This window comes from Fusarium coffeatum, assembly GCF_003316985.1.
Source record: "Fusarium coffeatum strain FIESC_28 chromosome Unknown BRIP53273_contig_17, whole genome shotgun sequence".
NCBI lineage: Eukaryota > Fungi > Ascomycota > Sordariomycetes > Hypocreales > Nectriaceae > Fusarium > Fusarium coffeatum.
Window position 1 is genome coordinate 1 of NW_022157815.1, and position 15101 is coordinate 15101.

A 15101-nucleotide genomic window follows, 5' to 3' on the forward strand; every position below is an offset into this window, starting at 1 on the left:
ACATACAACAGCGGGGATTCGCTGGTCGTCACCGACCCAACTACTAATCCGCCCCTTACCAGCTTGACTATGGGAGAGCGGACGGGATCCCGTATTTTCTGGTAGGTATGGTCGTATGTGATTGTCTTCTGGCTAATTTCATTATATATACTCACTGTTTGATCATGCTGAGAGGCTTCCCATTCGCAGTATGTGGGCGGCGGTGATATATTGTGCTTGCAAAAGCAGGCAATGGCGAGCTTGATACTGACAGATGCTAAATGCTGTTAGTTTTCAATGTCCTCAGGGCCTAAAGCCTTCTCGATATCCGCAAGAATATCATCCCTCCCATCCCAATCCTTCTTCTCCAACCCCTTTTGAATCTTATCCAATATTATGCCGCCTGCATAGGTTTTACCCCATGCCTCTTTATCCTCTTCGCTCATAGCGTCCAAAAAGCCCTGGAGCTCCTGCGCGACAGGATCCGGCCCTGATGGCTCTTTCTCCTTCCCTTGTGGCGACTGTGTATATTTGTATCGTCTCCACCAAGTCTGAAGTCTGTCCAAGTAATCTGCGCCCTTACGGCCGGCATAATATCCAGCAAGGGACCCGGCAGTTTGGCTATAGTGGATGAGATACGTCGTGTCTGCACCGGTGAACCTGGTCCATTTATCTTCGGCCTGTGCCAGCATGCCCAATGTTTTTGGGTATTTATCTTCGAGATCTGTGAGAAGTTTGTCGCTTTGTCGACGGAGTCGATCATATTCGGAGTATTTCCCCTTCTTCATCCAATACGTCGAATTGCTTGCTGTGATTGATCGCATTTGCTCGAAGCGTGTGGGAAACCTCCCAGGGATAACCGATTCGTTGAGAGGAAGATCGAAGATTCGCACGTGCACAGGATCAAGGATGGGCGTGCGTGACTGTTCTTGGGTCGGTTTCTGCTCGAGCGGCTCGTTGGTAAGATGAATCAGCGCTGGCCCATCGACTCTCCATAACGAGCAGAGGTAACTTTGTGGACATGTGATGTAGTTGAAGTTCCATCTCTCCTCGTCCTCATACATATCTCTATGTTGCAACAACTCGAGAAAGGCCTTATCCCAGGGGTCCTCATTCCAGGGTTCGCTCAATGGCGCCTCATTTGCCGAGAGGTAGATCCAATGATGCCATCCTGATGAATACCAAGACCTCTCTCGATATAGAGCATTGAGATATGCAACAACTAGAACGTTGGTCCCTTTCCAATCTTGGTGCCTCCTGCTTCCGACATCTTGAGTCCAGGTGAGAGGATTATACAGCCTCGGGATGTGATATGGAGCTCGCATGCTATGAAGATAGTTCTCGCCATATGGCTCTTTGAACCATTCAAGTGTCTCGAAGGTGATCATATTCTCCGCGAACAAGCGCGGCTGCTCCGCCTGGTATTCATGAAACCATTTACCAAGAACGAATCCTCTGATGAAATTGATGAAGATAGTAAACCCTGAGAAGGGTAAAGTAAGCAGGAAAACATATCCGAAGGCTCGCAATAGGCTCTTGAAAAATTGCCAGCTGTACCGGATGTAGTACGAAACTATTGGCGGCAATCTCATCTTCAACGAGTTGTTTACAAGAAGAAAGGAGGAGATGCGTAGAAGAAGATCAATTCAACTGGACGTCTAGTTCATCCATCTTAAGTAAACAGTCTGCTGAGCTCAGTTGCTCGATCCAAGGCTGAACTCCACATGAAATGTCTGCCTAGAAGTTCGGCCAGACTTCCGAATAATGGAGTCCAAGTTGTCGCTTTGGGTTTGTTTAGCGATAGCATCATTTCAAAAGATCCACTTTGTAATTGTTGGTTGTATCCTATGTTGCGGCGTGACTAATGCCAAGGGACTGTCGGGCGATTGAACCAACGGTAGAAAGTTGAGCGAATGGTATGACGATAAATTCATACCGATAATTTCGAGTCAGGTCAGAGAAATTGGATGTTGGTTCAATTGGGTTTTCTAGCGGATTGAGAGATTGATCCACTGTGCCTCCACATCTCGGTGCTATCAGAATGGATCATTGGAGGACCGCGGGCCTGGAAATGCAACGCTTTTAGGGGACCAATGTTTTGCATGGACTTGACGAGAACCCGAGAACAAATAAACACAGAACAACACCATACAATCGTTTTCAAGTCCCTTCGTTGAACCCAACTTATACCGAGCAATTGCAGGGTAGGGGTTCTCTCTTTGCTACGTTATTAACAGCTAATCTCTTGCTGTCCACATCATATATGACAGTGCTAAGATAAGACGAGATAACCTTTCAAATGAGTTCCCAATTGCGACGTGCTACTCCGGTACAACCAGCTGACAGCTTGTGGAACTTCCATGGATATTTGCTATGTATTCTGTGTTTACGAACTCTTTGCCCAGAAGCGCCTTTGTGTCAATGCGTTTAGTACCATCCGAGGCCACCTGCTGGTAAATTGGAAGCCATTTGTTCTCCCTCGGCATGACTTTCGAAGTATACACTACATCTTTAAGTATTGTATCTTCTGCAGTGATCAAGTAGTAAATACACTAGTCCTTTTCTATGTCCTATTTTAGTTACCAGCAATTCAACTCGAATCCTTCATTTTTACTCTTCCCATTTTCATCCTGACTCTTGCATCATTCATTCTGAATTCTTATCTCTTTGTCCCAACATGTCTCAGAACGATGTCCTGAAGCGTACCTCGACGTACAATCTCCGGTCCCTACATCGACAGCTACTGCACTCTTCATCTTTGTGTCATGATGACTCCGAGCCAGCACCAGAGCTCGAGGGACACATATCAACGGTTGATGGGCTCGGTCCTCAATCTCACATCGATCTTGTTCCGTGCTTGCCGCAATCCAAAGTGGTGTTGTCTAATGATCCGATGGCTGGTGAAGACAACGTCACGCTAGACTATAAGGTTGCGGATTTTCGGGATGCCTGGGACAGGTCCAAGAAATCTCATGAAAGTGAAATGTCAGTCAGAGATGAATCATTCGAACCCGAAGCTGTTCCAAGGACTGGTCTTGCCCCCAGAATCAACTTTGTCAGCGCCACGAGCCTGCTCAACACCCCAAACCTTATCAGTGCCGCCATTATTGTCTTTTTTTCCCTGTCTCCCTACATCGGCCATCCAGCATGGATTCTTCCCACATTCTCAACATCCACTGCGAATTTCACCCTCCCGCTCACCAAGGATATCTCTCACGTCCACACCACCTTCCGCGAGACCGTGGTCCCCTTCAGGTCGCGCTGGGAAATTGACGACCTTGTCAAGGTCACACCCTGGAGCTTTTTCCTCATGCTCGATATTGAGCTAGACGATGTGGAGACAGGTCTCAATGCGTGGGGACACGCTTCCATCCCGGGGCCCGATCCAAAGCTGCGCGACCAAATTCGCGGATTGAGGCGCAGTATTCCTGTCTTTCAACCTTCCGAGTCCGATCCGTGGACACCATTCGCCTGGGCGTGTGCTAGGGTTGTGGAATACACTGTTCGTGACTCGGCCGCGCGTATATTTAATGCTCCTACGCCGGCCAAGAAGATCGACATGATTTCTACCTACTGGTACCGAATGAGTCGCTATAATCAGAACCTGATCGGAATAACGGAGGCTCTGGGGAGCTTTATACAAGGTTCACGACATACGGAGGAAGTGCTGGTACAAATTCGCCAACAGTTACTCGCACAACAAGACCACCCGAACTACACAATACATAAAGAGGATGAGTGGATGCCAGAACTTCTTGAGACAATCGACTACACGCTGCTTCACATAGTCCCTCAAGTAAAGCTCTTTGACGATATGAGACCGCCTGCTATAGTCAAGCTCAAGAAACTAAACCAGACTATTTCTCGGCAGCATGATATCTGGAGACAGCAAAAACCGATCGTTGAGAAGGGGATTGTATACGAGCCGAAGCCCTGGTTCCCATTGGTAATAGGTCGCTCGAAGGTGGAAGAAACCTGGAGCGGTGTTTCGCCTGACGAGTTGGAGTTGATGGATGACGAGGGTATACTTGGAATGGCCTCCCAACGTTCCACTTTGCAGGACGGAGATTATGAGGCTGATGAGTGGGAGAAGGGTAATTTTGCGAGGCCGCGTAAGCAATTTCATGTGCGCAACCGCCCTCGTGTGAAGAAGAGTTGGTCCGCTTGGTTCAGCTGGTTGGCATAAGCTGAGGTTGTTCTCGGATGAAGTCTCGGGTTGAGGTTACCAGTTCGATATATATTATCATAACACTCAAATCTAGTTGTCTCTGCTACGACGCTCCTTGCGTACTTCGATGCATCCTGTTTCGAGTAAAAGTCAAAAGTGCATTACCTACTGGCAAAGAGCTAGCCAAGCTAGATGCGATTTTTATCTGACACAGCAAAAGACAGGAAGAAGTTAATACAGGGTCTTTTGCCACAAGGCGAGGTAAACAAAACAGTATGCCGATGAGAATAATAGCCAGTGCTACCGCTAAGCAGGGATACATGCACATTTGATCGACTGCGATCTTTCCCTATCATACTCACTAGGGCAGAGTTAAAGGTCAAGGGTAAGTATCTTGGTTGTCCAGCCCGGCCATGATATAGCCATTCAAAGGTCTGTAACGCGCGAAACTGAAGTCATACAACCAGGTAGCGGATGCTAGGAGAAGCTTGCAAGCTGTCACTAACCCATGATCTTGCTCAGAATCCCAAAACCCACTCTTACTGGCAGACCCGAAAGACCAAATTCAAACGTAAGTTAGGCTTGGTCTGCTTAGACAAATCCTGTCAAGTCAAGTCAGGGCCAAGTCCGATTCAGTCCCAATACCATGTGCCTCAATCATTCAAATAAGGCGGCTTTACTTGACTCGTTGAAAGCTTTACTTGTAACGTAATACAAGAGCATTTGCGAATAGGCCCGGAACATGGCATAAACACAGTCCTCTACTTAACAAGATGAACCCTAGAATAATTCCCGGATCGAGATGAGCAGGCTTTCTGTCGCCGTAAACTTCATTTATAGATTGGTGATCGGAAGCATTCTGACTATTTATCGTGAAAGTAGACTCCGAAAGAGATTTGGCCAAGTAGCCAGAATTGTCAAGCCTGTAGTAGTAGACCATAGGCTGTTGAGATGATACCCCCACGGAAGGATCGCCAGAGCGTCGAAGACGCAAGCTAACATGGCTGCGCATGGATGAGTTAGGACCAGGTTTGGGATCCATTGATTACCGGCTCGGCAGCCGCCTTGGCATTCTAGGTGCAGAAATTCAACTCCAAAAAGGGCCATAGCAGGTATGATTCAACGAGCAAATGAGCCTGACGAGACGCTCAAGTAAAACTCGAGATGATGATTTGCCTAGTTAGTCCTTGCCCCTATCAAGCGTTTGATGATACCTTTTGCAAGGTTGCTGACGAACAACTTAACAATAAACAAAAGTTCCCAAGATTATCCATTTTTGAAAGATCACGTGGTTGGTATCCGGGTAGGACGGCAGGAATCGCCCCAGATAAGAGCAAAGGTAACCTATGACCAGATTGCGATGTGGTATCGGCAACATTAAGCTTGAATCCATTGTCGGCGCTTCTCGGCGACTGTCAAAGGTTCCAGACCCCAAGATTGGTTGCATTTGACGTGCGTTGCAAAAGGTCGCCGCTATCTTGGTTGTTGGTCGTCCCCGGACAAGGAGACCCCATTGTTTTGGATGGCAAAGTCCGTATCTATTCCCGGAGTGATATCTTCAATGCCCGCACATTGGACACAGCCAGTGGTCACTGATTGTTTCGAATCTTGTGGAGGAGCTTTCAGTTCATCAGGTCAAATTGTATCAAGAGTCCCCAAAGCATAGTCTCTTCCACTAGCGATGTCACACTTAAACCTTATCAATTGAGTGCTGACAGGCTTATCCCATCCTTCTGGAACAAGAACAACTGGCCCTGCGGAGTATTGCGATATATGTTGGCTTAGCTTAGCAACCAACGCTATAAGAAAAGGCTTCTGGATCATGAGATGCGACCCAATGAGGCTTTTATGATTATCGCTAAGGGACCTTTTGTTGCGGGACCCTGGTAAATCGGCATGTCGCAATCAAGCACAGTCCAACAGCAATTGATCATTTAACCAATTAAAGCTCTCCTGTAACAGTTGGATCCCTTACACAAGTTCCCATCGTGACGGAAAAGGCATATATTTGTTAGTGCGGCTCTCCCAGGAAGGAAGTGGATGGACACACTAAACGCGGCAAAGTCACCCCAGCTTTGGGGAGCTGCAACACAACGTGGCCGGGGTGCAATAGGCAACTAAGACTGAAAAGGCAGGCTACCGAGGTTTCAATATCGTGTCGGATCTTGGTATAGCAAGCTAATGGTCGGATATGAGGAACGGAAGGCAAAATGCCAAGGACTACCTGGCAAAAGAACCGCTTGGGACTGGGGAATTTGTGGAAAGGCCGCCGTGTCTTATCGCTCGGTTCTATGATATGCGATCTAGACTCGATAGATGTTACATTGTTTCATTATCAAGGACAATGGTGTCACCTACCATCAAACCCACTCTGATTCAGATATATTCTGGGGTGGTCGCATTGCTCGATGGAACTGTGAAAGGTGCTTGAACCATAGACTCCAGTAAGTCCGGTGTCGACTCTACCATTCTTATCCATTCTGGGAATCGACGTACTGGATTATGCCGTCCAACGAGATTGAGGCCAAGGGGCCTCGTGGCCCTGATGGTACCGAGGCCTCGGTATCACCAGTCCACAGCGCCGACGAGAAGAGCGTCGACATTTCCAAGAAAGCGGCGTTGGACTCCGAAATCCTCCCAGTTGAGCGCAACGACGACAGCGACAGCGACAGCAAAGATGCGATCATCGTTACTGGTGCCGATGCCTCGCGCCACTTGCTTCCCATGCGAGACGACCATGACAGCGCTTTGACATTCCGAAGTCTTCTACTCTCCTCTGGTCTTGCCTGCTTCCAAGCTGTGATGTACCAGATTTATACAGTAAGTCATGATGGTTTAGCTATCGTAAGCATCATCTAATATCAGCTAGTTCAAACCCACCATGATCACCATTCAGGGAACATTCATCGTCCTCATCTCATACTTCATCGGAAACGCTTGGGCCTTCGCCCTTCCTCGCGGTGACAAATTCGAAGCCCGGTGGAGAGCCGGCGGTAACACTGGCTCGTTACCGTTCTGGCTCAAGGTCATCAAGTTCATCAACCCTGGTCCATGGGGTCTCAAAGAGCATGCCATCTGCGCCATCACAGCCACTTCCGCTTCAAACGCTGCAGAGAGTGTCCAAGTATTTGCCGCTCAGGATCTCTTCTACAACATGCCGTTGAGTCCTACCACTGTCATCCTGAGTACCATTTCTATTGGTCTTTTCGGTTATGGTTTGTGTGGTGTCATGCGTCCTGTGGCAGTTTGGCACGTCGACGCGGTGTTCTGGAGTAACTTGCCTACCGTCAAGACACTCCAGGGTCTGCATTGGCAAGAAGTTAAGGACTCGAAGCCCCTTCGATATTTCTGGTACAGCTTTACTGGAATGTCGTTGTATGAGTTCTTTCCTGCTTATATCTTCCCTTGGCTTAACTCCGTTTCCATCCCGGTATGTTACCTTCGCCATAGAATCTATATATACACTACTAACTGCATCAATAGTGTCTCGCCGCTATGAAAGCAACCGGCGAAAAAGCCAAACATCTCACCCTCATCTTTGGTGGAGCTACGAACAACGAAGGTCTTGGTCTCTTCACATTTTCTCTCGATTGGCAATATGTGAGTAATAAACTAAAAGGATGTCTGTAGCTATGCTGATATTCATAGATTACCTCATTCAACACATCTCTTCCTCTTCCTCTTCAGGCCCACATGGCCGCTGGATTCTTCGTCTGCTACATCGTCATGGTGGGCATCTACTACGGCAACGGATGGGGTGCCAAGTCCCTCCCTTTCATGTCCACTCGACTTCTCCTCGAGAACGGCACGACTTACCCGATTGCTGAGGTCTTTGAGGGTGGTGTACTTAACGAACAGCGTTTATTGAACATTGGTCTCCCCAGGTTGACCGGTACCTTCGCCTATGCCATGTTCATGGCCAACGCTGCGGTAAGTCCCAAGAGCTTCCATCTCCTTCACAGCGTGAGCTAACGATAGTCAGATCGGCGCTCTAATCCTCCACTGTATCCTCTTCTGGGGCAAGGACGTTGTCAAGGCATTCAGGAGTGCCAGGGAAGGTCGCTACGATGATCGTCACCACGAACACATGGCCAAAAACTATAAAGAGGCTCCCTGGTGGTGGTACATCACCATTCTGGTCGGCAGCTTCATTCTTGGTCTCATCGTCGTGATCAAGGAGAACATTACGCTCCCTGTTTGGGCCTACATCGTATCACTCGTTGTAGGCTCAGTCATCGCGCCTGTTGTAAGTCGACGCATTTAGTCGGATGTGGTTGATGCTAACTCACAGCTCAGAGCACTTTGCTCTACTCTAGGTACGGAAATGGAATTGCGACCAACAACCTGTCAAAGATGCTGGCTGGTCTCATGCTTCCGGGAAAGCCCGTGGGTAACATGTATTTCGCTGCATGGTCTCACAACGTCATTTCCAACGCTGTCAACCTGTCTGGTGATCTCAAGATGGGCGAATACCGTCAGTCCTCTATGCATCCCTTCGCTTTCAATGCTAACTCTTTGTGCAGTTAAAATTCCTCCACGAGTCATGTTCCTCACACAGATTTGGGGAACCATCCTTGGAGGTTTCATCAACTACGCTGTCATGATCAGTATTGTGGGCAGTAACCGAGAACTGCTCAAAGATGGAGATGGAAACTCTTCTTGGAGTGGCGCTACGATGCAGTCATACAACACTAACGCAACCTCATGGGCGCTGGCTGGTTACCTTTACAAGATTGGTGGTACTTATGAACTCGTACCCTTCGGTCTCCTCGTCGGTGCTAGTCTGGTCGTTATGCATCGCATTTTCTACAAGGTACAACTCTTGCACTTCAACTTCTATAAACCACATACTGACACATCCCAGTTTTTCCCCAAGATCAAGAACCTCGACGTTGCCGATATCAACTTCGCTCAATTCATCCAGTACGCTGGTTACATTCCTTACAACCAGAGTCAAACATGCGTCATCTTGAGTCAGTTGGGATCCGGCTTCTTCGTCCAGTACTACCTTCGAAACTACCGCCCGCGCATTTTCAGAGACTACTCATACCTGGTGACAGGTGCTTTTGACGGTGCAAGTCTCACTGTTCTTTTCATCCTTTCGTTTGCTGTTTTCGGTGCTGGTGGTCCTGGACATCCTTTCCCAACTTGGTGGGGAAATAACGCTGATGGCAATTATGATCTTTGCCCTGTTCCTGAATAAGTTTGGAGGCATTGAAGGAGTGTACATAGAAGATTTGCGATGCTTATGTAGGTATAATTCGTGACAATAAACCGGGGTACCTTGAGACCAGCCCTCACAGACGCTAAGCCATACGCAGTGAATCGCCAACTACTAAACTAATATTTTAAGTCTTCTCTTCCAAAGCATTTATTGTTGGGCCGAAGTAGGTGAAGAACCTCAGCTATATCATCTGCCCCAGTTTGATCTCCGACGACCCGGACATGCGGGAAGCATGTGAATCCAACACCGCGACTGGTCCAGAACCTTTACCTCAAGCTTTTGTCGCACTCTCCTCTTTTCTCAAGACACTGTATGTATTAATCGCCCCGTCGGTACCATTCTTAACCTTAACGAACCGTATAGATGCCGACAGCTCTTCTGTTAGAGGAAAACCTTCTTGCCAGGGAGCTTTCCAAGACTACCTAGATAATTAGCAGAAGTCGGTGTGCCCTTCCCTTGTTGAACATGGTTATGTATGTCGGCTTTTCTGTGAAAGTATGATGTTGACAAGGTTCTGACTTCGCTGATGTATCTCGGGGGTTTCTTGGCCCATGATTATTGGCATTGTCTCTGTAACTCTAATTGAGGTTTCGATAGTGGATGGAACTACTATGGCTAGGTAAGTATTAAAGACAAACCTGATAATTACTGGTGATAGTAATATAAAAGATGGTTCGGTATCGAATATTACCCTATACTGGTTTTAGTTATGATGCCGGGAGATTGTTATGGGTAGTTTGCTGGTGGCGACCAGGTGTCGGGGATGGTACCTTGAACAGTCTGTCTTATCGTATTTTCGCTCTTCAAACTGCTATACGATAATGGTACCAATATTTGGGTTCGTTGTTGGTCGCCGTATCCTAAACGAGGTCTTGGAGTTAAAGACGGCCAGGAGCTAAGAAGAAACGTTGCATCAATATAATTCTTCTCGATTAGCTATCCATAGAGAATTAAGGTTCTGCAAGTTATCTTACAAGCTTGTACAAGTGATACGTGAGATCGTTCTATCCGGCTTCCGCGTATAGCAATATGGACCGCATTGAGTTGCAAAATGGGCATCGGAGCCCAACGGTCCGCAGCAAATCAACAGAACCCTGTGGACGGAGGTGTTACCCAACAAGGAAACATTCGTCGAGGTGCGGATTCAACCTCTCAGCCCTAATTTCTAGGGGTAAAAGTGATTCCACATTTACCCTGAGGCACGCCAATTGAAGGTCCAGATCAACATGTTAGTGCTGACTGGCTTTCAAAGCTCCGAGGACCCTGGACTCTATTGGCCGTTGGAACAAGAACACCCTTGACTTGACATTGAAGCTTATTGAAGCTCTGTGGGAATTGAGTCAATTCGGTACATTACACATTGCCCAAAACGTACCTTGGCTCTTTGACCAGATCATCTCTCGACTCTTGCTTCCAGCCCCAACTGCCGAAGGTCCCCTTCGCGCTGTTGATGATAAGCACTAGTGCTTCAAGGTGGTCAAACAGCCAAACAAACGCTTGGGCAAGAGGACGAGACCCCTGCGCAATGATCTCTACTAATTTCGTCCTCATCGGCCTGTCCCCTGCGAACTTCTGTACAACCCCATGTATGTATACCCACCCCCAAGGCACACTCAACTTGGGGGCTGAGTCTTTTGCTTTGGACCTTTTTTTCCTCTCGCATTTGAACTGGCGTGGTCGTTTACTTGTTGTTTTGTCAGCGTTGTGTTCGCTTCTTCTCTGCATTACGTTGACAAAAGCGCTCCTTGATGGACGCGCCTGTTTGTTAACTGAGCAGGCTCATCCTCTTCTGCAATCGCCATGTCTCGCTCGACTGTCGCTTCAATACTGGGTCTCACCTGTCTGCTCATTGAGACGGTCGTGGGTTTGGCGGGCTGGTGGACTTGGTCGCCCGATACTCTGACTCCTCACTTCGCCTACCAAGATCCCGGATCTGGAAACATTCTTCACAGCTCCTGTACCAGCAATGGCTCGGCTGCCTTTTCGACAGACAAACCAAACAAATTCCCTGTCAAGGCCCAACCGAAGGCTGCGACGCCGCTTGCGATCACGGGCTGGTGGGATGATGATCTGAACACGCCTGTTGTAAGTCGCTCAGTTCAATCGCGATGCTGTGAGAGCAGCACTGACAGAACAGGCCTCAATCTTTTACCAAGGAACCGACGACTCGATCATCAATGCGTTTTTCACATGCGACAATACAACCGGTAGCTACAAGCTCAATCCCGACGGCAACGATGTTGTATCCGACTTGGCAGGCGTGCCATCTGTACACGACAAGACTGGCTTAGCTGTGACAGAGCTGGGCGACTCGGGCGGTTACCGTCTCTACTACCACGACGAAGACGGGCTGGTCAATTTGCTGGCGTACGACGACGATACCGATTGGCGATATGATGGACCGGTGTCGCTCAAAAATACTGGCGGTATGGCTATAGCTGCTCTGCAAACAAAGGGCACGAATGTCTCGGTCGCTTATCCATACGATACCAAGAACATCGCTGTTGCTCGCTTTAACAAGGAGAATAAGAACAAATGGACACTAGGTAGGAAGCACCCTTGAATCAGTGTGTCGCGATAGCTGACAATTGTTCCAGAGTCGTTCCCGACACCCTTCGATAGCCCTGCGCCGACGAATAAGACCGATCCTTCAGACATCCGACTCGATTCATCGGCAGGCAGTTCCCTTACACTGGCCTCCATTGACACCGCCGCTGTCAATCTCGGTCTTTCGTCCACTACGAAACAACAATTGTCGCTGTTCTACATCGGCAAAGATTCCGACCTGCACGTCATATCCCAGACAGACGGCGCTTGGGAAGAGGAGGAGAGCCCCGGGAAGAAACAGTGGCCGCACGCAGATGACGAGTCAGGACGAGTGGCCGTGGTATCTCCTCTCGATACAGATCAGGTCTGGGTGTACTATACAAGCGGCGAAAAGGTTCTGGAGCTGCATAAGAATGGAAAGGGAACGTGGGAAAATGCCAGGACTCCTGACTTGAAGAGCGCGACGAATGCGAAACCCGATTCGGGCGAATCTGATGGAAGCGGCGACTCAACAGACTCGGGTTCTAACGAAGAAGCAACAGATGATTCGCCCACGGGCATCACAACAGGCGCCAAAGCCGGAATTGGCGTTGGAGTAGGCGTCGGTGTATTAGCCATTGCTGCGGCTGGATTCTTCTTCCTTCGCAGACGACGTCAACAAGCTGCTTCGGAAGAGGGCAAGAATTCGGTAGGGGAACTGGCATCGAGGAACAGCTACCACGAGTTATCGACTGAAGTACACGAACCGCAAGAGATGCCTTCAAACCATGCACCGCAAAAGTACGAGTTGTTGGGCGACACAGGGCATAGAGCTACATAGTTGAGTACCTATAGCAATGCAATAAAGAATATTGACTTTTGGACGTTTATGAGAGTTTGCGCTTGTTGATTGACGAGCTGTCAACCTCGAGCGCTAATGACGATTGTTTAGTGGAGTTACCCACTGTAACCGCTGAGAAGCACTAAAACGGTCGCTGCCGATTCACCCGCATTGGCTTGGACCGTGATTGAGGCTCAAGATAGTTTATTGCACCTCAGAGTACCGCCGATAATATGGTGACGGCATGAATCATAGAGTAATGGATGTTTCTGGAGCTTATGCAACCAGTCAATTGGAGAGTCTCAAGCATGCTGTAGTGAGGCGTGTCTTCCATTGCTGTGAGCAGTCTCAAGCCAAGCTAACCATTATAAGGGTACAGCCACTGACAGCGACAGCTAACTGCCAGCCAAGCCAGCAGTTTCAAGGCTGCCACACTGGATTTGATCCACCAATAGCCCCTCCAAATTATGTCACAGGCACTCGCCAAGATGCTTGTTCCAAGATAACCTTAAGTTGAAAACCAGTTACAGGAGATGTCAGTCCCGCTTTTCAAGGTACATTTGCTCCGGACCATCAAGATCGCGATCATTGACGTAATACAGGTGTTTCCTTTTTCAGGAACGCGTTGCGTTTAAACAAAAGCACGCGACATTCTTTTATTTCCTTCTCTGGTTCCTGCTGTCTCCATTGACAAATATCACGCCAAAGTCATCATGTCTAGTAGCATCGTCAGCTCCTTTGTCGGCGCCATTCAGGCGTCGGCATCTGTTCTGTTGACCATCTTCTATGGTGTTATCGCGGGACAGACTGAGCTGCTCTCTGTTGAGAGCGGTGCTCAGATCTCAAAGGTCTGCATCAAGATGTTTCTTCCTGCTCTGCTTATCGTCAATCTGGGTACCCAGATTGAAGCCTCCAATGCGTCGCTGTACTTGACCATTCTCAGTAAGTCCCAATTGACATGTCGCAGAGCTTCTACTAACAGATACCGTCTCTAGTCTGGGCTCTTGTCTACAACCTCGCCTCCATGGCTATCGGATACGCACTCACCAAGTGCTTCAAGATGCCCAAGTGGTTCACTCCCGCCATCACCTTCAACAACACCACCTCGTTCCCTCTTCTCTTAATCCAGTCACTCGGTTCAGCTGGCGTTCTTACCACCCTCGCCAAGTCCGATGATGACAGCAGCGACGGTATCATCGACCGATCCAAGTCCTTCTTCCTCGTCTGCTCCGTCGTCTCCAACATGCTCACATTCGGTCTCGGTGGAAAGCTGCTTGGAGTCAGCGACGAGGATCCCGTCGAGTCAATGGATGAAGATCTCCGCGATCGAGCTGGACACAACGACGACCAGCCAACTGACAGCCAAGAGTCTCATGAGCGCACATCTCTCCTCCCCGGCCGTCTTCCCCGATACGCGAAGAAATACTCCCGCCGCACTGCACAAGCCCAGCACGCCGTTTGGGACAAGCTCCACCCTCGAGTTCAACACGCATTGGCGCTCGTCACTCAGTTCATTAGTCCTCCCACTGTTGGCGCGCTCATTGGTGTCATTCTCGGCTTCGTCCCACCTTTCAAGAAGGCTTTCTTCAATGACAGCGAAGACGGAGGTTTCCTCAACGCCTGGTTGACTGTCAGTCTCAAGAACATCGGAGAGCTCTTCGTCACTCTGCAGGTCATTGTTGTCGGTATCAAGCTTGCACACAGTCTGCGACGTATGCGCCGCGGACACGACTCTGGTAACCTCCACTGGCTCCCTCTCTCCATGGTCGTTCTCATCCGATTCATCATCTGGCCGCTGTAAGTCAAATGCTTGTCCCTCCCAAGGTCTCAATACTGACGATGATGTAAATAGGCTAAGCATTGCCTTCATCCGAATGCTGATCACTCAGACCGACGTCCTCGGCGACGACCCTGTTCTATGGTTCACCATGATGCTGATGCCCGCCGGACCTCCTGCCATGAAGCTCGTGGCCATGGCCGAAGTAGATGATGCCGACGAGAACGACAAGATGTCTATCGCTCGAGTCCTCATGGTAAGCAAATTCATTGACTACGTCGATTGATCACCGCAGCTAACATCACCGCAGACTTGCTACGCTATCTCTCCTCTCCTGTCGTTTGCTGTCGTCGCCAGTTTGAAGGCCTGTCAATAATCGACTGCACATCAAAAGCGTAGTACTCCGCTCCTTCCTCAAGACCGAGCTATTCCAGTACAACACGGGAGCCCGGTGAGAAAGCAATTCATCATTCTTGCCGCCCATCCGGCGAGCAAGCGATTGATGTATGCATCGCTACACTCGAGTTAGTCCACCACAGTCCATGCGTGCTTCACACGTCTTCTGGTTGTTCATATACGAGCACAG

At 48.9% G+C, this 15101-nt stretch overlaps 5 protein-coding genes across 5 annotated transcripts; 4 read left to right on the forward strand and 1 right to left on the reverse strand.

The window, feature by feature from the left end:
* Positions 1 to 266: 266 nt before the first annotated feature.
* Positions 267 to 1571, reverse strand: FIESC28_00629 (uncharacterized protein; the record flags this gene model as incomplete). Its single annotated transcript, XM_031154780.1, has 1 exon — positions 267 to 1571. One exon carries the CDS (start codon positions 1569 to 1571, stop codon positions 267 to 269), a length of 1305 nt encoding a protein of 434 aa, XP_031021144.1.
* Positions 1572 to 2656: 1085 nt separating this feature from the next.
* On the forward strand, positions 2657 to 4165 carry FIESC28_00630 (uncharacterized protein; the record flags this gene model as incomplete). Its single annotated transcript, XM_031154781.1, has 1 exon — positions 2657 to 4165. The coding sequence occupies one exon, from the start codon at positions 2657 to 2659 to the stop codon at positions 4163 to 4165; it is 1509 nt and encodes a 502-aa protein (XP_031021145.1).
* Positions 4166 to 6649: 2484 nt separating this feature from the next.
* FIESC28_00631 (uncharacterized protein) lies at positions 6650 to 9350 on the forward strand (the record flags this gene model as incomplete). The annotated part of the gene is made up of 8 exons (XM_031154782.1): positions 6650 to 6967; positions 7017 to 7577; positions 7631 to 7747; positions 7796 to 8077; positions 8130 to 8393; positions 8444 to 8621; positions 8671 to 8960; positions 9012 to 9350. The coding sequence occupies 8 exons, from the start codon at positions 6650 to 6652 to the stop codon at positions 9348 to 9350; spliced, it is 2349 nt and encodes a 782-aa protein (XP_031021146.1).
* A 1821-nt stretch (positions 9351 to 11171) lies between these two features.
* Positions 11172 to 12738, forward strand: FIESC28_00632 (uncharacterized protein; the record flags this gene model as incomplete). The annotated part of the gene is made up of 3 exons (XM_031154783.1): positions 11172 to 11456; positions 11509 to 11917; positions 11969 to 12738. The coding sequence occupies 3 exons, from the start codon at positions 11172 to 11174 to the stop codon at positions 12736 to 12738; spliced, it is 1464 nt and encodes a 487-aa protein (XP_031021147.1).
* Positions 12739 to 13451: 713 nt separating this feature from the next.
* Positions 13452 to 14891, forward strand: FIESC28_00633 (uncharacterized protein; the record flags this gene model as incomplete). The annotated part of the gene is made up of 4 exons (XM_031154784.1): positions 13452 to 13680; positions 13734 to 14535; positions 14591 to 14771; positions 14826 to 14891. 4 exons carry the CDS (start codon positions 13452 to 13454, stop codon positions 14889 to 14891), a joined length of 1278 nt encoding a protein of 425 aa, XP_031021148.1.
* Positions 14892 to 15101: the final 210 nt, after the last annotated feature.